This window comes from Amphibalanus amphitrite, unplaced genomic scaffold, assembly GCF_019059575.1.
Source record: "Amphibalanus amphitrite isolate SeventyFive unplaced genomic scaffold, NRLGWU_Aamphi_draft 000087F_arrow, whole genome shotgun sequence".
In the NCBI taxonomy this organism is placed as follows: domain Eukaryota; kingdom Metazoa; phylum Arthropoda; class Thecostraca; order Balanomorpha; family Balanidae; genus Amphibalanus; species Amphibalanus amphitrite.
In genome coordinates this window covers 983,349-1,007,598 of record NW_024881583.1, presented here as the reverse complement: position 1 = coordinate 1,007,598, position 24,250 = coordinate 983,349, and the positions used below count along the sequence as shown (strand labels likewise).

The following is a 24,250-nucleotide window of genomic DNA, read 5'->3' as shown; positions in this document are numbered from 1 at the left end:
TAAAAGTTGTTTCGATCAATATTGTATTGTTAACCTGAGCAAATGCACTTGGCATTGTGTTTTGCATCTAAAAAAAAAAATAAAAAAAAATTTAAAGGTTCTTAAGTCTGACCACCAAATACCCGCAACACGACAAGTTTTGCTTCTCGAACCCGCCAAAAACCCTGCGGGTTTTGAAAACCCGCAGAAAGCGGGTTCGCGGGCTCAAAAGTGGCATCTCTAGTACGGACTCGAAAGTACTGTCAACTCGGACTTGTGTGAAGTGTACATAAATGTTTGATCTTACTTTGCCTTTGGCCAGTTGTCTGAACTATATGTAAATCACAGTATTGATGTTTCGAGATGTCACAGGCAGCTACAAGGCGAATTTCGTTGCGACATTGTCTACGATATAATGAAACAATATCCGATTCTTCTGCATTATTGATGTAGCAACGAAACTTATTTGAAAAACACATTCATGTAAGTACGATGAGCATTACCGGCTGGCCATTGCAAAACTCTATACGGCCACCGATGTTCCCTTACCTACCTCAAATATCCCGCCCTCATAAAGCCCCCCCCCCTCCCTTGGCCTTCCATTCCGATGAGACGGCACTGTGGGACGACTCTGAGTCTGTCCATATTCAGCAAGGACCAATATATTCGGTAGCCACTACAGCGATAAGATGCATAAGGTAGCTCCGCCCTCATCCTCAGCAGAACGCTGCCGTTCGTGCCTCCTACAGACAAGCGGTGCGCCTTGCAGAGGACCACCAAACAATCTAACGAAATTAAATGTATTGATATACAAACACACATTGTTTCAAAATTATTGAGAACGTTATCTCGAACAGTATAATCGAAATGCCGTCTTCTGAACGTTTTAAATTCTACGAGGTAGAAAACAAAACGAAACTAGAAAAAATGTTTGGTCTTGCCAGCCCACGCTTGCTTCGATCTCGTAACTTTTATACTTTTCTTACTACACGTTCCATCCGGTAAAAATGAATAACATGTCAGCAGTGATTATATGATCATTAAAAACAACACTCGTGAAAGCAGCACGCACGTCGACCTTACGGAAAAAGGAAAACATGACTCGAAATTCGCAGTAATATAATCGAACATTTCTTGTTGTGGTTTCTTCAAGCCTTCACATTTTTGTTTTCCACAGTCCACTGCAAAAGTTATCACAACTATTTTCCTGGATAGAATGACTAGATTGTCGCAAACGATGACAGTTATCACAGTTTACAGCAGTGACAGTTGTGAATTGATATCGATATGGGTAACCTCACGGTCTCATATCACAAAACTAAAGTCACACGTTAGAGATGAATAAAAATACACGCACATCAATAATAATACAATAAGTACACACCAGTCGAAAACTAGCGGTCGAAAGGAGCTATAGGTAAGTTACATTTATCATTTTAAACATCTTTTTGTATGATTGTCGATTATCCATCCGATGGAGCTGACTTCAAATGATTGCCCTAAGCCCGCTGGGCGCTTAGAAGAGTCTTTAATTGTCCCACTGTTCTTCGGGTGTACCGGGCAGATGGTTTTGTATCCTCTCGATCTTGGATTTCTGAAAGAGGAGCAGACGATATCTGAGTTCAGGGTGCCAGAAGCAAGGCGATTTGAGTTCTCTAGGGTTCGTATTGTCATTCATAAGTGTTCTCAGAGACCTCTGTACACCGGTCCTCTTAGACCGGTGTACAGAGGTCTATGGTGTTCTTCATTATGTATTTGCTCTTACGTGCAACTGCAAACACATTTGCGCACTCTATAGACCCCATGTTATATCCGCCAGCGCCGCCAGGTGAATGGATATCACTGAAATGGATGAAAGGTGTGAACTGAAATCTTTGATCGATGTTCCTCAGCTATCAGCTCAGCTATCTACCGATATCTACTACATACGCCAAATTCTGATATGCCCTCCCCAAAAGAAGTACTTGTGTATGCGGGGTGCCCCATAATAGCCCCATACCATAACACAAAATCATGCTGGGCCTCATCGACTTGATGAGACATCATGCTGTAGCGACATCTATACAAGAACTACACTATGGCTCTAGACGAAGATGTCGCTAGTACCCCGGGATTCCAGGGCAGGGGAAGGACAGACTGAACCAGACATGCGCCTTTGATTATCAATTATAATGTATTGGCGCTCGATAAACAGGGTTCATCGATCACATACCATCGCTATATAGTGAGGCGCCTTGGCAGGGCCGGCCATCCAGCCGCTCAAATGGTCACCCGGACCCCAGACTAGGGTATGCTTATTGGCTTGCTTACGTCTCTGAGTCCTACTGCAACTGTCCCGTGTGTATGACCATTTATTGGAATCGGTAGGCTTGTTTTAAGGGGAAAAATCCAGGACGCCATTTTCATTTAGACGTTGCACCTTGCAATCTCTCGCCGGTCAGGGCTGACGCAGAAAGGTCACATTTAGTAATAATTTGTTAGGTCACACAAAGTTTAGCAAGGCATGAAGGCCGGAAGGGTTTGAGCGCAACGTTACCTTGTTCAGCATTAGATAGCTCAACACACTAGGCTCTGGAATGCCTACATGCATATTCATTATATGTGTGCTGGAAAGTGCGTCCTTTGGTAGCTTTTTTGGTTATGCCAGTCGATGGAAACGAGTGACGGTATTTTCTAACGAAAGTGCACTTTTTCTCGTTGTCTTTGCACCGCATAGGACTATTGAGTAAAATATATACAAATAGCATAAACATAAAAACGCATAATAATAATAATAAACGTACTTGATAAGCAAATAAAACAGACACATGAGTTATCGGTAAACAAATCTTTCGTACCGTTAATTTAGTATGTAATTGATCGTATAAGTAGCAAAACATTACCACAACATCGAAAAGAGCATTCAAAATAAAAAGTCACACCAAAATGAACAGCTTCTCTTTAGATGAGTAAGTACAGATAGGCATCCATGCGAGAAAACATCGTAGGGGAAAATTGGGTATAATCGGACGGGTAACTTCAAGCCATCGTAACATGAAGTTAGGTATCATTTTTATGTAACTGGGAGTCATTTAAATATATGTAGAAAGCCCAAAACTTTGTTTTTAGAAAGTCTGCTGAGGTTTCGGTGTTGCGTTGGAGCGCAGCGATTTTTTAAAGGGAAAAAAAGTTACTTGGGTATAATCGGACAGCAGCAGCAAATTACGGACGGGCGTTCAAATGGATCCCAAGAGTCTTGCTTGATATTGATATTGGTCCCCGAGTTATGCGTTGGCTTCTTGCTCTTTCGAACGCCACCTTCCGCGTGTCGCTCTGTGGCCCAGGAGCCGAGTTAGAAGAGGGGAAGGGGGGTTCAAACACCTCCCCCATAGGGTAATATCGGATGGGTGTCCGATAATAGCAAACACGTAGGCCGTTCAAAATGCGCCAAAATGGGAGCAACAAACACACTGAACACAGATAGTTGGCCCATTATAATCGATAACAAAAATGTTCAGGTAGGGTAGCCTGGGGCAAGACGCCCCAGATAATTTATTTTGCTACATAACTTTTGTCCCACATCACCTGGAAGACCAAAGTTGTGCTCAATGCGTTCTTTGGACATTTTACTTTAAATTCCACCCGTCAAATTCATTCACTTATGATCGAACTCCCAGCTAGGAAGTGATTTGTGAAGCAACTGCAAATGGGGCATTTTGCCCCAACCCCAGGGCAAAACGCCCCACGGCCTGGGGCAAGAAGCCCCATACTCTAGATAGATTAAACATGCTAGTTGACTAAATCTTATATGGGAGGCCCGTTAGACCTCTGGAGGCACGGCTCTGAAGTTAGCACCTTCCATCCTGTCAGGTGTTCAGCTATGACACTATTGTATGTACAGGTTTTTCACCTGGCTCATAAGGCCAAATGATAAATTATTGCAATGCAAATGTTAACAAAATACTTCCTTTGCCATTAATTTGCTGAGAAAAGCACATAAAATTGCATAGAAACTTACTGTTCGCCAGTTACCGAACATTAGGAAGTGGGTATTCGGAACAACACATGAGGTAAAACGCCCCATGGGGCTTTTTGCCCCGCGACCTACTGGGGCGGTTTACCCCATCACGTAGTTCGGTCAGAGAACAACGCCTTGCACTCCAGCAAGAGATAATTTAAAACGGACCAACCCATTATTATAAGCGTTAGACACTAGTTGTTCAAAATACATAAAAGTCGTTAACCTGATGTCGACAATAAAAGAACGCCATGATGCATAATCTGACTGCAACACATAAAAATCACTCCAAAAACAAATTTTTGGCTATATCTCCCTAAAGAGTTAACGCAATTTCTTTCCAGTTTGCTCATATAATGATCATATAGTGCACGTTTTATAGAAGAGAGGAGGTTTCCCCAGAACCTTGCCAGTTCCGAGAAACATCGGTGAGGCGTTTTACCTCGGCGGGGCGACTTGCCCCGGTCTACCCTAAGTGGAAAAGGTACAACTTGGCAGTTACAACTTCTTTACCTCTGCGATAACAGATAGTTAATAAGTTGTATGGATGGAAGGACAAATGGTGATTATCGTAAAAAAAGATATGACAGCCTAGCGGCAAACTGCCTGCGAGAGGAGGTGGTGACAAAGTAAATCCAGCGCTACCTTTTTTTCCAAATAAAATATTTACGTATGAACCTGGGGGAGAGCTCAGAAGATAACTGCCTGTCCGATATTACCTACTGGCCGATTTTACCCAACTTTCCCCTAAATAAATGAAACGATTAAACGTAGCATAAACGATTACAAATGTCTAACAGCTACTAGCATATGTCATTGTCTTCATTATCGTATTCTGACATATTCGGTAGGTCTGTTTGTGAACTAAGACAGCACCAGATTAAGACCCAAATAAGTTTGCGAAAGTAAGGAACACAGCGAGCTATTAGTTCTATTAGTCATTTTAAGAATGTCCCGCTATATCATCGTTTGAAGAAGCAGGGTGAGCTCCGCAATATTGTCTGCACCGTTTGCTCTAATACCGCAGCTACACCCACGTTCAAGAAGGTAATTTTAAACGGGCCTTACGATGCAACTCAGCCGTCACTTTGTGAGGAAACTGATTATTATGTGTCACTAGTTGTAGCAAATAGGACGATGTATGATTACCCAGCACTATTCTCAGGATCGTGGAATGGTAATAGCCTGCATTACAGACACGATAAGATAAGCGACAGGTCATATGTATGTAGTGGCCAAAATACTTCAAGAGGCCATCAATTATCCTTTAAAAATCATAACCGATAAACCCGTGAGTTGGATAAAGGGAATGGCAGTGTTTAGACCCGATAATATACACGTCAATCGCACATCGAAGCAGCACACATAGGCACCACGAACATTTATACTGAAGCCTAGCAGGGTACACAGCACGCTACGAACACTCGTTACGTACCAGCCATTACGTAGCTGGCGCCTCTTGCTGAAAGGCAGAGCAGTGCAGGTAAGCAAGAGAGATGAAACAGTAGATGAGGAGAGGGATTGAGAGAGGGCGAAGACTGGAATAGGGAAGCGCACATCGCTTTGTATGTGATTGTGCATTGTATTCAACGTGAATGGGTGAAGGGTAAGTACATTGAATGTATGTAACAGGCAAAACAAACTTCTGAAATTAAACGAAAAATTGAAACGAAGTTCTAGACTTAGCGCAATGACTGAATATGTATACTGTATAGGCATTGCGGGGTGCTGGCTCTGAGACAGGAACATACAGTTGAATTAGGGAGTGGACAGGTGACAAGCATAGATTTAAACATTTAGCATGCAGTCCACCGTCCAATGGTGGATAACACAATGGCGGATAATGGTGGTGGGTGTAAAGTGGAGTGAATCGCAATGCTGCGTCTCGCTTATGTACTGGTTGCAGTTACGGCGATTTATCGCTCCATGCGCTGGCAGGCAGCTTTAGGTTTAACAGGATGGGCATTGGACAATGGACATGTGCCGCATAGTTGCAGCTGCAAAATGCTTTGTTGCTAAAGATGGCAAGATGTTGCTCGGGTCGCATGACTGACAAAGGAAAATGTTTGCAGAGATAAATAATTACGTGAGAAAAAGTCAGACACTGCGGGGCCAATCAGTGACCTGTCCTGCCGTTAGTGCGCTGCTGTTGAAGGGGCGCACCCAGCCGCCGGTCGTCCACTCACCACGCTCTCTGGGACGGCCTGGGTGGCGTCCAGCTGCTCGCGGCTGGGCGTGTCGTAGCGGGCCGGCCGCGGCACACTGGCCCGCCGTTGCAGAGCGGCTGCCGAGTGGGCGCGCATCGTCTCGGCCAGATACCTGTCGGCGCGGCCCGCTCCGCTGCAGTAACCGGTCACCAGGCGGCCCCAAAGAGACCATCACCATGGTCATCAAACTGTGGCCATCAACCATCGGCTTTCACACCATCACACCATCGACCATCAGACCGGGGTCATCAGACGACCAGCACAGGGGTGCGCATGTTCAGAGGACCCTGGGATTGTCGGCCAGCTTTTCGCCATATTGCACTAGAGAGGCTAATAACCTATCTCGATGTAAGTGCCCGTTAATCTGGCGTTTCACTGATGAGCTTCACCGACTAGTCGCCTGGTCACAGCTATAGTTCCAGCCACCACTAGCCGGCCAGAGCCGATATAACCCGTCCAGAACCGCCCATGTGGCATTTCTGCTTACCGATCGGAATCGTCCATGCCACGTGAAGATCTGTACTTTTCCAGGGAGGCCGCTGTTCCGTCCATCACGTGCTCGAACTGGAACGACTTGTACGTGTTCTGCTGACTGCGGTCGGTCGGACTCTGCGGCAAAAATACACAAATGTCAGTGTGAAAACCGTGACACCATAAGAGTGACCTCGTATTTGCGTAACGTTAAAACAGCAGTACTCCAGAATAAGCACAGGTGGATATGTCAAAAAAATACACAAGTGTAATAGCCATGTATAGCATATAAATTATAAACCATAAGGTATATCACTTCTCGCTTTCTTTCCCTACTCTCTCTCTGTCTCTCCCTCTCTCTCTCTCCCTCCAAAATTCTCTCCCCCTCTCACCGTCATTGATCCGACCTTGGACCTCTTCTTGTTCTTGATGACCACCGCGGCGATGACGCCGATCACGCAGATGACCACGATGGCGGCGATGACGGCTCCGATGATGACGGCTGTGCGCGTGTTCCTCTCCTCCTTCACGGGGTCGGCCTGCACGTCGTCGAGTCCGTCTCGCGGGATCACCAGCCGGTTACCCTGGAGATCGGTGAGCTCCAGCTGGCCTGACTGCACCAGCTGGGTCAGCACCTGCAGCGGGTCCTGGGAGCGTGTGGCCGTGGCAGTGCGCTGGTTCACCGCGGATGTCTCGACGGTGAGATCCAGCAGGATGGAACCTGAGGGTGGGAACAAGGAAACGTGTTAATGTAGAACACTCAAGAGGCGGACGCCCGCAGTGCGGTTCAGAAGACACCATTGGAAACCCCTGAGTGAGGTATGAAGCATGACTCCTATTCCACGACACGTTTCTAGCCGTTTCTGATGTTCAACATAAGAGGTTCTCTCGCCGATTCTCACCCGGACGAGCGCTGATTGAGATGATGGACGATTCGCTGATGTTCATGCTCGCCGCGATCTGCGTTTTCATGTGGCTCTCGAACTGCTCCTTGTCGTCCCCAACCACAGCCTGGTAGTCGGCGTCGATCCTACGCGAAGCAAAAAAAAAAAAAAAAACGGTAAATTAGTGTCAGGAACATACATTGAAAGGCAGTACGCTACAAAATAGCAATACTTTATGACGTCACTGCCACTGAGTTAGATTGCAATGTACAGATCACGAAACGTCAAAAGGTCACTGGTCAAGGTAGCTGTATTGGGGTTGTGTAATGTGCAATGCGTTTGCTACTTTGTTTATTGAGCTCAATGGCCTATTTGACACACATAATTGCTAAAACGGACAAACAGCCCCTGCAATCAGGAAAACACCCTGGCTAGGTCAGGTCGACCCGCTCCAGGTTGGAGCGTGTCAACCACCGCTCCACCCACCGCAGAGTGATGTTGGTCAGCTGGGTGTTGCTGTCTGCCCTCTCGGTAGTCGTGGTGGCCCGCTGGGTCGTGGGTACAGTAGTGGTCGGCTCGGGCGCGTCCACCTCAAAGGCCGCCACGGCGCCCAGCCGGGTACACCTGCACCTCAGCTCGCCGCCAGTCACCCGGTCGGTCTGACAGGAGTCAGCGCTCCACTCCTCTTCCTGCCAGCTGCGACACTGCGTGTGCGGGACAGAGACAGAGGTCAGCAACGGCGTCCAGGGCAGAACATTGGTTCGGTACGGTTCTGGTGACCTGTGGTAGCCGTATCGCCACACTGCACCATCATCCATTCGGGTGAGTCTTGAGCATTCACATTCCTTTGTCATTTTTTTTTTTACTCGCTCTATATTCACAACATCCTATACAAAATCCCGCGGTCATGGAGGAACTATCCGTAGATCTACATCGGCATCCCTTCAGGTGTGTAAGTCCGAACATTGTTCCGATCTCACCTCGAGCGTCTTTCCCTCCGGCATCTCCATGGAGGCGTTGACCAGGGTGCTGATGGTGAAGGGTGATTTGAGAGTCTGTTCGGCGTACTGCGGCTCCAAGCTGACCGGGTGTAGTAGGCTCACACTGAACACCGGCGTCCTGCCAGAATGGTCAGAAAAAGACGTGTCACACAGTCAAAAAGCCGCAAAGAAGCAGAGCTTTCATTGCACGCCCCGCAGAAAAGAGATGCTATCAACAGCGCACCTTTACCTTTACTGAACCCGTTACCCCACTCTGGAAGTGAAATCTCTAGCCGCGCGCGCTCTCTCTCCCGGTCGCTGCTCGCACCCTGGATGGCCTGACCGTTGTTTCTTTAAACTTTGGACTGACCTGCGCGGGGTGGGGTCGATCTCCAGTCGGTCCGAACTGGCCGTCAGCAGGTCTTCCTCCGTGACCCAGGTGGTGACGCACATGTCGCGGCAGAGCACGGCCACCTGCAGCTCCGGGTCACCGCCGCACTCCCACGACCAGCCGGTCCACTGGGCGCTGGGCTGTAGCCACGTGCCGTTGGCGCTCTCCGAGTGCTCGACCAGCGGCCAGCGGGCAGTGCCGGCCGTGTCGAGCGCGCGCCGCGCCGCCTGCAGCTGCAGTCGGTAGCCGAGAACGGCCACTGGAGGGCTGTTGGTGGACGGCAGGCCGGCGCACAGTCCGGCTAGTGCCGCGCGAGCTGTCGTCAGCAGGGCGCCGGTGTTGGACGAGCCCTCGGCAGTGCTGAGTAGCCGCGCCGCCTGGTCGGAGAGGTGGGCGATCAGAGAGGACCGTCGACGCCGAAAAAAAACATCCTCATCAACTCGTGATAGAAGATGGCTATGGGGTGACACTCGGACATAATGTCACGGAAAGCACAGAACGATTGTGCAAAATCTGCGGCTTAATTGAGGGCACTCTATCGCCAAGTTACCTGGCTGGCGTCGAGTGGCTGGGTGCTCGAGGCGGAAGCGACTGCTCTCTTGGGCCGGCGCCGAGCACGACGAGATCTCAGGCTGGCCACTGGAAACGTACAGACAAAACGGTGGCGTTTGCATGTCCCGTCCAGTCCGTGACACAATTACATAGGCATGCACACATCAATAAATTTCCTATTCGAACTTGAGCTACATGATGTTTTTGATTGAGACGGGCAAGAAATCGGCGATGTCAACTCCATTTGATGTATTCTCTCACCTGGGAGCGGGACCGGTCCGCTGGCCGGGACGATCTGCTGCTGCGGCACCACCTGTAGCGTCTGCTCTATGAACGTCTGCGGTACTGAGGGCAGCAGGGCGGCGCCGACCAGCTGCTGCAGCGTGCTCCTGTGACCCGTCAGGTCAAACTGCGCCTGACCGGCCAGCACAGCCTCCAGCGGGCTGAGCAGCTCCAGGGCCGTGAGTGCCTGGTCCACCGCCCGCCTGACGGGCCCAAAGAGCAGCGAGCGTCACTGTTAGATCCAATAACGGTTTTAATTTTTAGGTACTCTAACTCACTTTGATTTTACTCTAACATTGTTTAAATTAACTTTTTTAAACAACAAATTAGTTGAATTTCACTCATTCAGCGAGGAATAATGACTATTAGCAAGCCTAAGCCCTTTTCAGAAAGGAATGATCAATAAAATAAGTTCACAATTAACGATGCTTGCATCTGACGAGACGGCACACCACTCACGTTTTCTGTTTGACGTTTTCACTGTTGGTCAGCTCTCGTAGCCTGCGGGAAACGGAGCCGTTTTATGCTCACAAAGTGCAACAACATACAGGTGTTCATTCCTAAAAACAGGAATATTTCTTCGATACATAAAAGATATTCCATAGCAAGTTGAACCGCGAATGCGTTCAAAATATTTGTGCTTATCAATAGAAGTTAGTTTTACTGTCGCCGGATGCAATCGCGTCCGTCAAAATGCTCACAATTAGAAGCGAAAGCGATTGTTTAGTGGCTCGGTGATTTGCTCACAGCCATAGTTTGCCTATTCCAGGGCCTTTGCCCACTGCTAAATGCCGTCACCCCGGGATGTTACGTCAGAGTCACCGTCTCACTTGGGGATTGCAGTCCCCAAGTGAGTGACTCTGACTCATGAGTCAGAGTCGCTGTCTCACCTGGATGCGATTTTGGAGAGCGCGCGGCGGGCTGTGAAGTGGACGATAGCTGTCAGATTTTCAGCGGCTGCGCTCTGCTCGGCCGGAAGTCTGTCCAGGATGGCCACCGACCAGCCCAGTACCTCCACGGGACGACCCAGCTCGTGAACCTCCACCTGGCGCTCGCTGAGGTCCCTGGGACAGGTCAGCAGATATTACCGAAGTAGCCACTACGCATCAGTCATTGGGTAGAGCTAGAGAGATGAAGCCATCATTGCGGTCACGCCGTTGACAAGCCCAACACCAGGGGCGTCGCCGACGGGGGGGTCGGGGGGGGGGGGGGGTCGTGACCCCCCACTCTTGAAAACTGGGGGTGTCGACCCCCCACTTTTTGCGACGCTGAGTATGCTTTTTTAGCTTTTATGTCAGTGAAGCAGGCGTCAGCAACACCAACAAATACATCAGATTCAGAATCGCTTCAAGAGCTCCCTAAAGCCAATTAGCCAATTACCTAAAGCTCAATTAGCTGTGGGCGGGGAACACCAGCACAACAATATTTTTAAGTAGCCACCATTCTAGTACCTTTTTATCCCTCAAAGGATTGGACGCGCCAAAACTGCCCCGAGCGTTCGTCTGATCGTTAAAAAAAATGGTCGCAGTCGATTCGTCGGATCAGTACCTAACTACAAAACTACAAACTAGCCTCAGCCCCATGGCTACCGTCACAACTAGCTGTACAGTGCACATGTAGGGGAAAGGGAGTCAGATGAAACCGTCTCGGGCTTTCGCAAAGAAGTCGCGCAAAAAGGAGCCGATTGCAAAGAAACTTCCGGTGCGCTCGAGTTAATCACCTACTTAAAAATAAATCGATATCTCTGATTCAAATAAAGATGACCTTGGTTCACTTTTTTATAACATGCTTTCAATTTAGGTATAGGATAGCTTTGGAGCTGATTTTGAATTCTTAGCACCCATCTGAACATTTAAGAAGTAGTTGTGTTGCTTAATAACATGTAAGGAAGCAATCGGTGGTGGTCATCCACTATTAGGTACTGGTCGATCTGACCTGACCTGATCTACCCCAAATGCATGGAGTCATCATCTTCGTTCAAATCAAAGATAACATTCGTAATCAGAACCTCGAAAAACCATCACAACTTACATTCGCAAAGTTCTAGCAGGTCCCGAGTTTCCCTACTTATTGGCGATGACCTGAGTCCTGAGATGACCCGAAACCTTGTAATTAGGTATCATCGGCTTTCTCTCGTCACGGGCAGCATGCTCTTTTTCCGCAAACCTCTAGATCGATCAGGGGTCGAAAGCATACCTCAGCGTTACTTCAGTATACGTTATACGTAGCGACTGGGAACCCACCAATAGAAGGGCTACAGTGAAGCAGAAAACATATTCGATAGCTCTTTCAACGCTCTTTCGCTAGCTTCGCGTCAGATTTCATCTCAGATCTATGTTTTGCCCATAGAAGGCAAACCTGGACAGATTCTGCCGAAACATTTGCTTTGCAATAACTTTAGATTCCGTGAATTTGTATGGTATTTACATATGTTGTCTTGTCACCATGTTTATCTCGTTGAGACGCGTCACATGAGTTAAAATTTGACCATTTAGAATTAACGTTAAAACGACCTCAGGTCAACGTTATGTCCTGATCGAAAAAGGACCTCCTGCTGCATATGAATGGATCCGTGTTGTTGAGCTGAACAGTGAACACCTTCCAGGTGCTGTCATCGCTCTACCGCGTCTTCGTCAAAAGTTGTAGAAAAAAAAGCTGGTGGCCATCGATGGACATTTCCACTAATGACCTTTCGAGTCATCACTCGCCATAAGTTGCACCCTGTCCCTGGCAATGATGAGCTGATTTGTCATGGCTCCAAAGATATTTTGCGTTTCTGACGAACTTTTTCAAAGCAGGAGACGTTCGTGCTTTTTCTAATGATGAGGTCACGTATTTGACCTGCCTCCAGATCATATATGTAAATCCTCAGAATCATGAATTGCTGACACATATAACCCCATACATTAGGTATACAGTGTACCAAATTTCGAAGTTATGGGAGAAAAGCTACAAGAATGGCGAGAGGGGAAAGTTTGATAGAGGTATACCGTATAACAGAACTTGACATGGCGACCTCCTGACCTTAAGTGACCAGTGATAATTTTTACACAAGTGATGTAGGTAGGTATACCTACCTAAAAGGTTATACCAAATTTCGCGGCGCTGCGCGCCGATTTGTTACACGCGCGCACACACACACACATCGCACGCACAAAACTGGGAAGTGTGGCAAAAAAAAAAAACGCCCCTATCCATCGGGTGAAGACTAGAAACCCGACCCCCCCACTCAAAAATCCGTGGCGACGCCCCTGCCCAACACTAAACAAATATGTTTGTACAGGTCCTGGTGACTAACTCGCGAACGGCAAATTCTGGAGTTTTGGGAGAACTTATATTGCGAAGCGAATAAAATAGAATATTTGATATACATTTTCTAGCATTTAATGGGCAAGGATACCGATCTGATAAAGCATATGGAATTGCGCTTTTGACTAACCTCATAGCAGCTTCGTCGCTGATGACACCCTGTTTCGGAGTGACGTCACTTTCCACGGTGAGGCACACGCCGTCGGCCGGACAGACACGAACGTACACCTGAGTGGCGCCTGGAAAAGAACGCGAAGCAACGTATTTTATAGCACTTCTAATAAACAACTAGCAATAACAGCACCTTAGATAAGCCGCCCTGATTAGGTACTATATACACCATCACGGCGCAGTGTGTAGTGCGTACAGATAGTGTTATAAATAGATCTGAGCAGAACTGAGTTTGAGTGGAACGGTCAAACGGTAATGCATTCTAACACGCAAAGCTGAGGGTGCCTTACACGGCGCCTTCTCTCACCTCTGGGCAACAGCAGTTCGGTCCGCGGCATGTCTGCTCCCACCGTGGTCGCCATGGGCACCCTCATGCCGTCAGAGGTGATAAAACCGAACTGGAAGGTGAGCTGCAGCGCGCCCGAGTCAGCAGACCAGCCTTCGGAGGCGTCCAGGGCCGTCATCAGGCCGTCGGCGGACGACACCTGCCGTGTGACGTCAGCAGAGGCGTGACGTCAGTGGAATAGTGCTGTCGTTGTACCGGTATTCGTATTGTAACATCGGGCAGTATTTCGGATCGCGAATACGCAGTTGGCAGTGTTGCAGATACATTTTATCTCCTAGTACCGCTCAATTAAAGGAAGGGTGCCACCTTCCGAAATTTTTGTTCTATGAATCTATTTTACTTATTTGAATTTTTAGACGTGGTTAGCGCGTCCACAATATACAAAAAACCGAAACATTGCATTTAATACATTGGCCAAAAAAAGATCGTTGTTTATATCACCACTACAACTCAAGGTCGTTTGATGTGGCAGCTAGGACGGCTGGCATATCCTGTTGTCATGGCAACATATCATTCTGCCATTTGCATTGATGGCGCAACTGAGACAAAAAGATGAACAAATAAAAAGGAAGAAGATAACATGATTTGAACTAAGTTGTAGTAAGTAAGTTGAACTAAGTAAGATACGTCAAAAGAACATCAAATAAGTCGAGTAAAGGTTTTTCCTTTACAATGCTTAAGAGATCTATGGAACCCTTCACCCTTCATGCAACTTACTAGAAAAACTTCCCAATTAAAATTTTAAAACTTAAGTGTATACCATAAAGAAAAAATATACCCTTTCAAAATGATAAAACATGCTTCAAAAGTATAACTTTTATACATACCTTTGCTGATTTCATGTTTTATAAAATACCCTTAACACGACGAGGAAATAGTGCTGAAGATTTTTGCCTGCCCGAATGCTGGCAGCAAAACTCGCAAATGATAACTTCACGTGCGGATTCAATGCTGACCGTCTCGAGCATAGGTAAGTGAAGCCGGTTTTTAGGTTCATGTGAGGCTAATCTTGTAAAAACTGCGTTGTGTCCAAAAGGTGGCACCCTTCCTTTAATGGCATTTGTATAATACATTCCTGATGGGTGAACTTTTAGTGTTATTTTGTATTTGTGTGTGATTCATGCACACGTGAGTGCCGTTATATTTCCATGCCTTATCACTATGCGGGATTCCGTCCCGAGATGCAGCGAAACTCGAACCTCTGCTTTTACAAAACCAGTCCGATCAATATGAATTACAAATAACGGTTCTCGCCTTGAGTTCGCCGAGTGAAGGGGCGCTCATTATGGTGAGGTCGACCTCTGCCGAGGCCACCAGGGAGTCGCTGGTCTCCATGTCAGCTCGGAGCACGAAACGGAGCACCTTCCCACATAGAGTGCCTGGAACACGGTCCGGTGATCAGTCGCTTCGGAACCAATATAGACGGAACTGATGTGGCGGGAGGGGGTGGGGGATATGCATCTTTTCGCATTGACGTTGACGCACATCCATCAGTTCTCGTGACCAGTATTTTGTAAAGCTTGCTCGTGGAGCTTGAAGTGTTTGCTCTTGGTAGACTGTCCCGCAGTACACGCTTGTATTGCGGTACAGCATATGGCATCAGTCAAGAGAAAGACAGACAAAAAACAACTACACGGCATGGGTATTGCAATTGTGTATCAATATAAGCCAAAGAAAAATATCTTCATTATGTATGGTCACTTTTCGGATTATTCTCTGGGATAATAATATCTAACTCACAAGTCCATATATTTCGGATGATATTGCTCACCCTTGGTCACTGGACAAAATAAAAACAATTACATGTATGAAAAACCACACACCAAAAATTATTCCCTAGACGGGTTACATTTTTTCAAAAATATATCACTTGCCAAAAAACTGACACGGTCTTTTAGCTTGTATGTTCCTCTACATAACAAGTAGTGCAACCAATCTTCTAAGTTCTACATATTCCTATGGATACCTACTACCTATACTTGTGTCTACAGAGATACATCGGACACAATAGATCAATTTGCACAACCGGGTGTATGTTTAGTTCCTATGGATGACATCTTATGCTCATGTCGACCTATTTCTAAGGGTGAAATCCCATATTGGACTAAGGCCAAATTTTCCTACATCTCGGTTCATGTATGGATCTTTTTCTTTTATTTCTATTGCTTCGCGCACGATTCTCTTTTTCCAGTTACTCTCACATGCCAAAGTTTTGCCTTCCATGGGGTGCATGTTTCTACCGCACCGCCTAGTGTGCCGAGCGGGTGCCGACTTTTGTACCCGCCCGTGCTCGATGTCTTTAGCATGCTCGTTGAGCCTGACATCTTTTGGGCGCCCTGTTTCTCCAATGTAAATTTCGCCACATTCACATTGCATTTCATATATCGTACCCTTTTGCTTGGCCTTGGGAATCCTATCTTTCACGTTAACTAGTGACTTTTTTAGAGCTTTTGACGAATGCCCTACAATTACGTTGTGAGCGCGTAGGAAGCGGGAGATGGGCTCGCTTACTCCTTTCACATAAGGCATGGAGACATAACGAGGGCGGTTCGCTGGTCGCGGACGGCTATTACATAACTAATTTCCTGGGAAAAATGACTTTAAAACAACAAAAATATCTTCTTCACATGATTCGAAACCAATGTATCGAGCGAAATATATGTTCTGGTAAATCTTTCCCCACCTCGCCTAATGAGTTCGTTTCGTATACTACCATCAGATTGTTTTCCTGATATCTTAGCGATTATCTGCTCCGTGGTTCGTATTCCAGTCTCAGACTCACAGCCATCCTCTCCGCCGGCTATCTCCAGGGCCGGCAGCACCAGGTCAAAGTGGCGCCTGCGGGCACCGGCGGGCACCAGGGTCGGGCGGAACGAGGCGCCCTCCAGAGCGGCCGGAGGTACCGGGAAGTCTGTCTCCCACTGAACTGTCACAGGCCAGTCGGTGGACACCTGGGAAAATAGGGGCAAAGGCAGGCCCGTGAATTACCAAACCGTCTATGGTGCCAGCATGACATTCGTCTATAACGCGGCCTGCTTTCATACTATTTTCTCATGCTTATCCTGAACATTCATACGCTTGGAAAGTTAGTGAGGAACTTTTTGAAACTTTAAATTGAAATATATCTCACTTTATTCAGAAAAAAGATTACATCGTTCATGCGTTCCCAATTCAGTATTTCCGCAACGCTTACCTGCGCCGATACGAAAATGTCTTGGAATGGATCAAACACGTCGGTCTGCCTGTCAATCCACAGTTTAGGCGTCGGCAACGCGTTGACGTACACCTCCGTGTGGGCAGTGTCGACATCACCGTCTTTCTCCACCCTCAGTGTCAGCAGGTAGCGTCTGCGGAATGAAAGTCGCTCGGTCAGGTCACCAAATTTACTGTGCCATTTTCAGGTACCCGCATTAATTATGCCATTTTATCGCATACCTACATCTACTTGATAGGCCCTAAATGGATAGATAGATAGATTCGATAAGTACACAGTTTGTAGATAAGCCCTACTACAAACTGAGCAAAGTTTGTCCAACACCATACAAAAGTGCACATTTTCATTCAGTATGGCATACAAATAAGCATGCAAACATTTGCAATTCACTTAAGATATTACATTTCAAATTGATTCGATTGCTGCGCTTCAGCTCTCAACGATTGGTATGCTGTACCGCAGTACACGCATGTATTGCGGTACAGTCTACCAGCACACAGTCATGAGTCAGAGATGGCTGTCGGGCGTTGGCCCTCTCTTCGGTTCTGCGATCTATAGGGTTGTGAATGCAATCACAAGGACCAGAATCCAAGATCACTGATTCTCAAAAGGCCGACTCACTGTTCTGGTGCGAGCAGCCCGGCCGGCACGCGCAGCGTGGGTCCGCTGAGGGCGCTGTCGCCGAGCCGCTGCTCCAGCCGCTGCAGCGGCGGCTCCCACGGGTCGCCGACGAAGCAGCCGGCGCCGCTCTCCGCCAGCCGGCAGCTCCAGCTGTAGCTGAGCTTCCCCGGCCTGCCGGCCAGGTCCTCTGACCGGCTGCCGTCCAGGTAAATGGGCTGCTCCGGCTGGACGGCGCGCCGCTCGGCCGGCAGACGGGCACGAACGCCGCTGGTGGCCGGCCTCAGACGGAGAGACTCCTGTCGGGGCAGACACGGTCAAAACAGTCAGCAGTGGCCCTTGTTGACTGGTCTGATCTGATCAGTGATTTATAGCGACATTTGATGACGCGACTACGAGTACAGACCGGTCAAATAAGTCCAGTCATTGAACAACTTCGAGAAAAAAAAACTGAAGGTGCATATTAGAAACTAATCAAAATCGATGAGCCCCCAATGGATTAAAGTCGCGAGCGTGGAAACGAAAAATTATATCGTAGTTTGTAATACAACCTACCTGTTTCTTGCACCATCTATACAATTTTGCATGCACCGGCTTTGTTAATAATATGGTCTCGGATGAGGTGAAGATACATCCACTCGTGGAGCAGTGCACTAACCATGTAGACCTCGCTGGTGCCGAGCCGGCTGACCACACATGTCAGCAGGTACTCTGACTGCCACACCAGCTCCGAGGTGTCCACACGAACGGTGCGGCTGTTCAAACCGTCCATGTGTGAGGGCGATACCCCCGGCAGGCGCCATGAGTACTACGGGAAGGGAGAGAAAAGAGGTTAACCGTTATCAAATGCAGCATTTAGAGTGATCTTCAAAAATGAACGAATACACTGGTAGTTCCGCGAAAATTCATTGGCAACCGTTCTCCGCTGCAACCCAAATGGATGAACATTTGCTCTTAACAGTCACCATCTACCCGACAGTGTTCGGCGCGTCCCCGGCTCACCGTCAGACTGTCAGCGGTGCCGTCCTGCTCAGAGTCGCAGCTGGTGGCCGTCACGTGGTAGGTATAGAGACTCGAGCGACCAATCCTCTGCGGACCGGTCACCGACACGGACAGGCCCGAGGACGAGACGCGGAACGGACGCGACTCGATCTGGGACGCTCCCGTCCACGCCTGCGCCTTGACGAACACCTCGTAGTTGAATGATCCCGGCACCAGCTGTAGAAAGAACGCGAGGAACGGATATATTGTGTGAGTGCTTCTGACGGGCGATCGGAGAATGGCATAAGGTGATGTAGAAATGGGGATTATGCTGACAGTGCTAACACAGCTGATGCTGCTGAATGCTGGTGGTGTTGAAAGCTGATGATGTGTCATTGCTGTCGCTACTAACTTTACTGAAATGCTAACGTTGCTGATACTGGCGACAAGTGACACCACTCACACAGGTCACACTGCTCAGAGCTCACACTGCTGACAGTACGCTACACCACCGAGACCACTGCGGGCACCACTCACCGCTGAAGAGTCGATGGTGTACGAGGACACTGTATCCGTACTCTCTGTGTCCTCAGTGGCGATGGCGGCATTAATTCCCTGCCAGATGGTCAGCGTGTCCGACTGGCGCAGGGTCGTCTCCCTCTCCAAGGAGATGTTCCAGCTGTAGGAGAGTGGCCGGCCCAGGTCCTGTTCGGGGACTGCGCGGAACGCGGCCCGCCACCCGGCCGAGGCGCACACCACCGACGGGCCCAGCAGCGAGACGCGCGGCGACTCCTGAGGGGTAGGGGGGAGGGTGTCAGAGGTCTGCAGCGTGCCTGCGTGATTGGAGGCTATGTAGCACTACGAAATGGGCATCAGTGGTCCCACGACAAACCCTCTCTATGTGTGTCTCTGTCCGTAATATTATTCACTCTCGCTAGTCTCTGTCTCTGTCTCTGTCTCTGTCCCTGTCTCTGTCTGTTTCTGTCTCTGTCTCTGTCTCAGTCTCTTGTCTGTCTGTCTGTCTGTCTGTCTGTCTGTCTGTCTGTCTGTCTGTCTGTCTCTCTGTCTCTCTCCCTCTCTCCCTTTCTCCCTTTCTCTCTCTCCACTCACCGTCATCGCCTGTGTGAAGTTGACGGTCACAGATCCCGAAGCACGGCTGGCCAGTTCTCCCCCACCACTGCCCAGCTGAACGATATCACCACCCTCAGCCAGCGTCAGTTCCACGCTCCCGCTGACGGGCGCAGCCATCTTGGACCCAAGGCGAATCAACAGCTGATTACTTCGGACGGAACAGTCGCTTCCTTCTGAAACAGTGCAAGTGAAAAACGACTTACGACTTACGAGAGAGGTTGGATTGTACAAATATATCTGAGGTAATGATGTCAAAGGATAAGTTTATCGACGTCTGTTTCAGAAATCTGAATGCCTGGACTGAACAATAACATCATTTAGGGTATAGTCTGTACGTCGTGCAATTATGATTTTTTTTCTCAACTCTCCAACTCCAGGCTGGCACCTACCGGGTCCTCCAAGAGCCCGGAGTGCGGCGGGGGCCAGCAGCTGCTCACAGCCCTGTTCTGTCCACACCGGACCGTCGAAGGAGACGGTCACGTGCCGGTAGGGAGGGGCGAACTCGGCGCCTGTGATTTCCGGAGGCGCCGACCGCACGCGCAGAGACAGCGCCGCAGACTGACACTCGCTGTCACATCTGAAAACGGAGCCGTACAGTTTCTGAACGATACCGAGATGACGTGAATCTTATGGTCACGTAATTCTAATAATCATAAGACCAACTTATTTATTTAATACCTTTATCACGTAAATCACCCCTTGGTGTATTTTCTACCAGTCTGATTCCCTTGCATGGCTCAATAGCTGTTAAAATTGTAAGCGCCGGCTTTCCACTGCCACTGTGCGAGATGGGCGCCCACATAGGTGTAGGAACAGGGGAGGCCAAGATGGCCATGGCCCCCACACTTTTTGCCGAACTTTTTTGCCTATCTGTACCTACACCCTGATTACCAAAACTTGACGATTCTCCAGCTCATGCCCTTCGAATTTTGATGAAGATTTTCTTTGGTATCTTCAGCGTTATTAAGTGCAAATTCCCTTCTCTCAGTGATAGAAACCTTATAAGAAGCGAAGACTGGAAGCCCTGGTGGCAGCATTTCGTTGAATGCGAGACGAGGCGTAGGTATACAAGCACTGACAACACTAGGTACACTAGGTAGACAAGGTAGACAACACTGGCCAGGACCTCGACGGACCTGTTGTGTCGAGGACCTGTCGAGATACGTTGCATGATCCATAATTTGACCTTGGGCCAAGCTCATGCCCCGACCGAACAAGGTCATGCTTTGCTGTGTCTAAATAAATTTGTATTGTTGTCTGTTGGGCTGAACGCATTGCAGGTGCTTTCATCACTCTACCACGTCTCCGTCAAACGTTATTGTCAAAAGCCTTTGTTGACCTTTGGTGACCTGTCTGGTGAGCTCTAGCCTCTACAGGCTCCTGCACAGACTGGCAGGGGTCGTGCTGGTTACTGAGGGGCCACGCTGGTCAGTGGCCATACGTCGGTTTCTAAGAACTCCGTGTGGTCGATCTCCAAGGGCCCCACGCAGAGTTTAGAGGCCCAACGTCGGCCCCGTGGATCCTATCTCCGGTCTTAGATCCTTAAGGGCTCAAGATGGTCCCGAGTAAGGCTCACAATAGATCTGTGAGGCCCTAAAGTCGCCCTCAAAGAGCCGATGTCTATCACTTAGGGCCATGCGCTGGTTGAAGGCTGATACACTAAGTTTTAGGAGGTCCCAATTCGGGTTATGAGGGTCCTTGCTCTAGCCTCTGATGGCTCCCTGTCGTCCTCAGATGCCTCACTCCAACCTCTAAGGGCTCATGCTGGCCTCTGAAGGCCCCACACCGGCAGCGGAGGGACCCACGTTGGCCTCAGGGCCCCACAATGGCCTCGGGAGGCCCGCGCTTACCAAGGCCCCACGCTGGCTCTTGAGAGCCCTTGAGTCAACCTCTGGTGGGTCCACGCCACTCTCAGAGAACCCAGGGAACACCTAAAAGCATATGCTGGCGGCTGGCCTTTGAGGGTCTCATGCCGAACTCTAAAGGCTGAAACAGACTATTTCCGCGTTCAGGAAATCGCATGCGAGAGCCTATTCAAATACGTTATAATTCTTCCCGCATCAATCGCATCCGGGAGGTGCGTGCGATTGATGCGAGCGTGCTTCCATGTATTTGAATAGGCTCTCGCATGCGATTTCCTGACTGCGGAAAGAGCCTGTTTCAAGCATAAGGACCCACTCCGACCTCAGAGGACCCAAGCCTGCATAAGGGCTGAAAACGGCTGTCGAGGCCCTCGAGATGGCCTCTGATGGCCCATTTCATTCATTAATTCGTTGGCCTGAAAAGCTCGCAGCGATGCCTGTGGGATCCTGCCCCCCCCCCCACACACACACTTTCAAAAAGGTTCCTACACCTATGAGCGCCCGTACGTGACGTCACTGACCGGGCGGTCGGGCGGGCCGGGCGATCAGGAGGGCCGGCCGGGCGGTCGGGCTGGGCTGGGAGGTCGGGCTGGGCCGGGCGGTCGGGTCTGGTCGGGCGGTCGGGCCGGGCCGGGCGATCGGGCTGGGCTGGGCGGTCTGGCCGGGCCGGGCGATCGGACCGGGCAGTCGGGCGGGCCGGGCGGTCGGGCTGGGCCGGACGAGCCGGGTGGTCGGGCCGGGTGGTTGGGCGGGCCGGACTGTCGGGCCGGGCGGTCGTGCGGGCCGGGCGGCCGGCCGGGCCACCGGACGGTCGGATGGGCCGACGGGCCGGGCGGTCGGGAGGGTCGGGCGGTCGGGCTGGCCGGGGTGGCACTTGTGCGTTGACCGGCTGATGGCCGCGGGTGCGGCCGAGCCGACTGCTTCGGCGGCCGTGGGAAGGACGCCACTTGTTCCTGTGACGCCACCCCTTAGGTCCCGCCTCGACTGCCGACCCTTGCACTCGGGCCCTGTGCGTGACGGTGCAGCTCTGGTAACGGGCTAACGGGCGGGTTTGGCCTAGCTGTCGACGCAGTGCACCCCGGCGGCCGGCACTACACCAGACGGAGTCATCTGCGGATGACTCCATGGCACCCTAAGGTAACCTTCAAAATTAACCTAGCCCCCCGAGAATCCTATAATTTTGAACACACACGTATCTGGGCATATTTGAGTTCAAAATTCTGTCGTTATGGTTCCTCATTGTGTATCATTAAGCCTCGCAGCCGTACCTATAGTTTGCTCATTTCCACCGTTGTGCTCGCGGTGAATACAGCTTAGCCTCGTATCATACTGCATATGGAAGAGGGTCTCGATCGGCCTAGGGGCTAGGAGCATCCAATAGAGCTGATCCGATATCTGTTATGTAACGTAATTCGGCCAGCTTTCTAAAGCCCAGTATGTACAAGCACTGGCGCATCCAGAAAGGCGTTCTTTGACGCTGCTGGGGCATAGCCCAGAAAATGTTTTTCTCCGAATTCAAAACATTTATCGGATTTCGATTCCTTAGCATTGCTATGCAGTTCAAAACAAACTTAAGTTGTAAATAAAACTTGTTTAGTTTTCGTTTTATCCTCGAAAAACGCAATTGTTCGTCGGTTTTGAGCACTGCGGGGGGTCATTTGCCCCAAATGCCCCTGGATACGCCGGTGCTTACAAGCCAGAATATCTCAACAAAATGGTTTCATTCATTTTCTACGCAATACGCATCTCGTGACTGATGTGTATACTGTACCGCAATGCAATAATGTATTGCGGTACAGTCTACCAAGACACAGTCGCAGATACGGCTGGCGGCCCTCACTACTCCGGTCTATAAAGTCGTGATCACAGGAGGACTTATGGACCAACGGAACCAATACGTATTCATCAGTTCCTCGTACCTGTGTAAATACGTACCCTCTCTGCAGCTGCGCCTCCAGTCCGGCGCGGTCGTGGGCGACAATCACCCGGTACACTCCAGCGGACGGCAGGCGGGGCAGGAGAGCGGTCAGCGCGCCCGAGCCACCCTTGGCCACCAGTTTACCGATGCGCTTCAATGTCCTTTCGTCATCCACTGGGGTTGGCTGAGGTCGGGTGAGAGGGACGACGACCAGCGCCGGTCGAACGCCGTCCGGAGGCACCAGACCGAGCACCACGGGCGCGGTGGGTACCGGGTCAGAGGACAGCACCACCGCCACCTGAGGGAACGAGGAAGGACGCCATCAGACCAGACCCACCAGACACCAACGAATGCACTCACACCGGACAAATCGGACCAGCAGACACCATCCGACACCACCACACAAGCACACGTAAGTACATACAAACTATCAGCAGTAGACTTCCAAAGTTCCCGCCCGCTCGCCAGCAGAGTACCGTACAAGCCGTCGGCGCATCTCACCTTGTTTTCCGCATTGAACAGTGCCTCGGGTGTCTCCAAGTTACTGATTTGCAGCTCGCTGCTGTTCACAAGGCTGAATGTGTCGGCGGCAAGGTCTGTCCCGCAGCTGAACTGGTAGGTTTCAGGGGGCAGGTCAACCAGTTTAGCTCCTACCGAGGGCCGTTCGCGCAGCACGCCCTTCTCCGCCGTCACTGTCGAGGGCCCCTTGAACGTGATCACCTGAAATCGACACGAAAGGGGCGTCAGACAGTGGGCACGGTAGAGGTTTTTATTAGTACATTCATCGCAAATCGGCGATTTAGTAACTTCACTCGCTATTTAGTGAAGAGCCAAATGCTAGCGACGATTTATTTCGTATTTTGCATGAGCAAACGTTCAACGTTTTTTTGTAAAGGATAACCTACATGCTATCTGAGACACAAACGCTAGTCATTCGAAGCGCAAGATGATTGTTTG

The 24,250-nt window shown here is 49.5% G+C and overlaps 3 protein-coding genes across 4 annotated transcripts in view; 1 reads left to right on the top strand and 2 right to left on the bottom strand.

The window, feature by feature from the left end:
• Positions 1-285, top strand: part of LOC122379950 (carcinine transporter-like) — a 44,608-nt gene extending 44,323 nt beyond the window's left edge. Inside the window, exon 12 of the mRNA XM_043362639.1 lies at positions 222-285. The gene's annotated coding sequence lies outside the window, so the exon portion shown is untranslated. The remainder of the gene's footprint in view (positions 1-221) is intronic.
• A 480-nt stretch (positions 286-765) lies between these two features.
• Positions 766-14,027, bottom strand: LOC122379949. Of its 2 annotated transcripts, XM_043362638.1 has the most exons (15): positions 13,531-14,027; positions 13,183-13,291; positions 10,634-10,807; positions 10,203-10,244; positions 9,723-9,946; positions 9,460-9,548; positions 8,889-9,286; positions 8,519-8,657; positions 8,025-8,242; positions 7,557-7,684; positions 7,047-7,375; positions 6,671-6,792; positions 6,163-6,295; positions 5,412-5,438; positions 766-1,573 (listed from the first exon to the last, which is right to left on the bottom strand). In XM_043362638.1, the coding sequence occupies exons 1-14, from the start codon at positions 13,685-13,687 to the stop codon at positions 5,418-5,420; spliced, it is 2,283 nt and encodes a 760-aa protein (XP_043218573.1). In that variant the 5' UTR covers positions 13,688-14,027; the 3' UTR covers positions 766-1,573; positions 5,412-5,417. The 2 variants fall into 2 exon arrangements, with proteins under 2 accessions (XP_043218573.1, XP_043218572.1); XM_043362637.1 differs by lacking the exon at positions 5,412-5,438 and having other exon boundaries at positions 13,531-14,021.
• Positions 14,028-14,793: 766 nt separating this feature from the next.
• The window catches only part of LOC122379895, a 29,916-nt gene continuing 20,459 nt past the window's right edge, over positions 14,794-24,250 (bottom strand). The window contains exons 18-28 of the mRNA XM_043362474.1: positions 23,795-24,013; positions 23,311-23,591; positions 19,903-20,090; positions 19,493-19,686; positions 18,920-19,174; positions 18,404-18,619; positions 18,060-18,209; positions 17,405-17,700; positions 16,763-16,916; positions 16,352-16,520; positions 14,794-14,948 (exon numbers count right to left, since the gene is read on the bottom strand). Of these exons, the coding sequence (XP_043218409.1) occupies positions 14,794-14,948; positions 16,352-16,520; positions 16,763-16,916; positions 17,405-17,700; positions 18,060-18,209; positions 18,404-18,619; positions 18,920-19,174; positions 19,493-19,686; positions 19,903-20,090; positions 23,311-23,591; positions 23,795-24,013 (2,277 nt within the window). The remainder of the gene's footprint in view (positions 14,949-16,351; positions 16,521-16,762; positions 16,917-17,404; positions 17,701-18,059; positions 18,210-18,403; positions 18,620-18,919; positions 19,175-19,492; positions 19,687-19,902; positions 20,091-23,310; positions 23,592-23,794; positions 24,014-24,250) is intronic.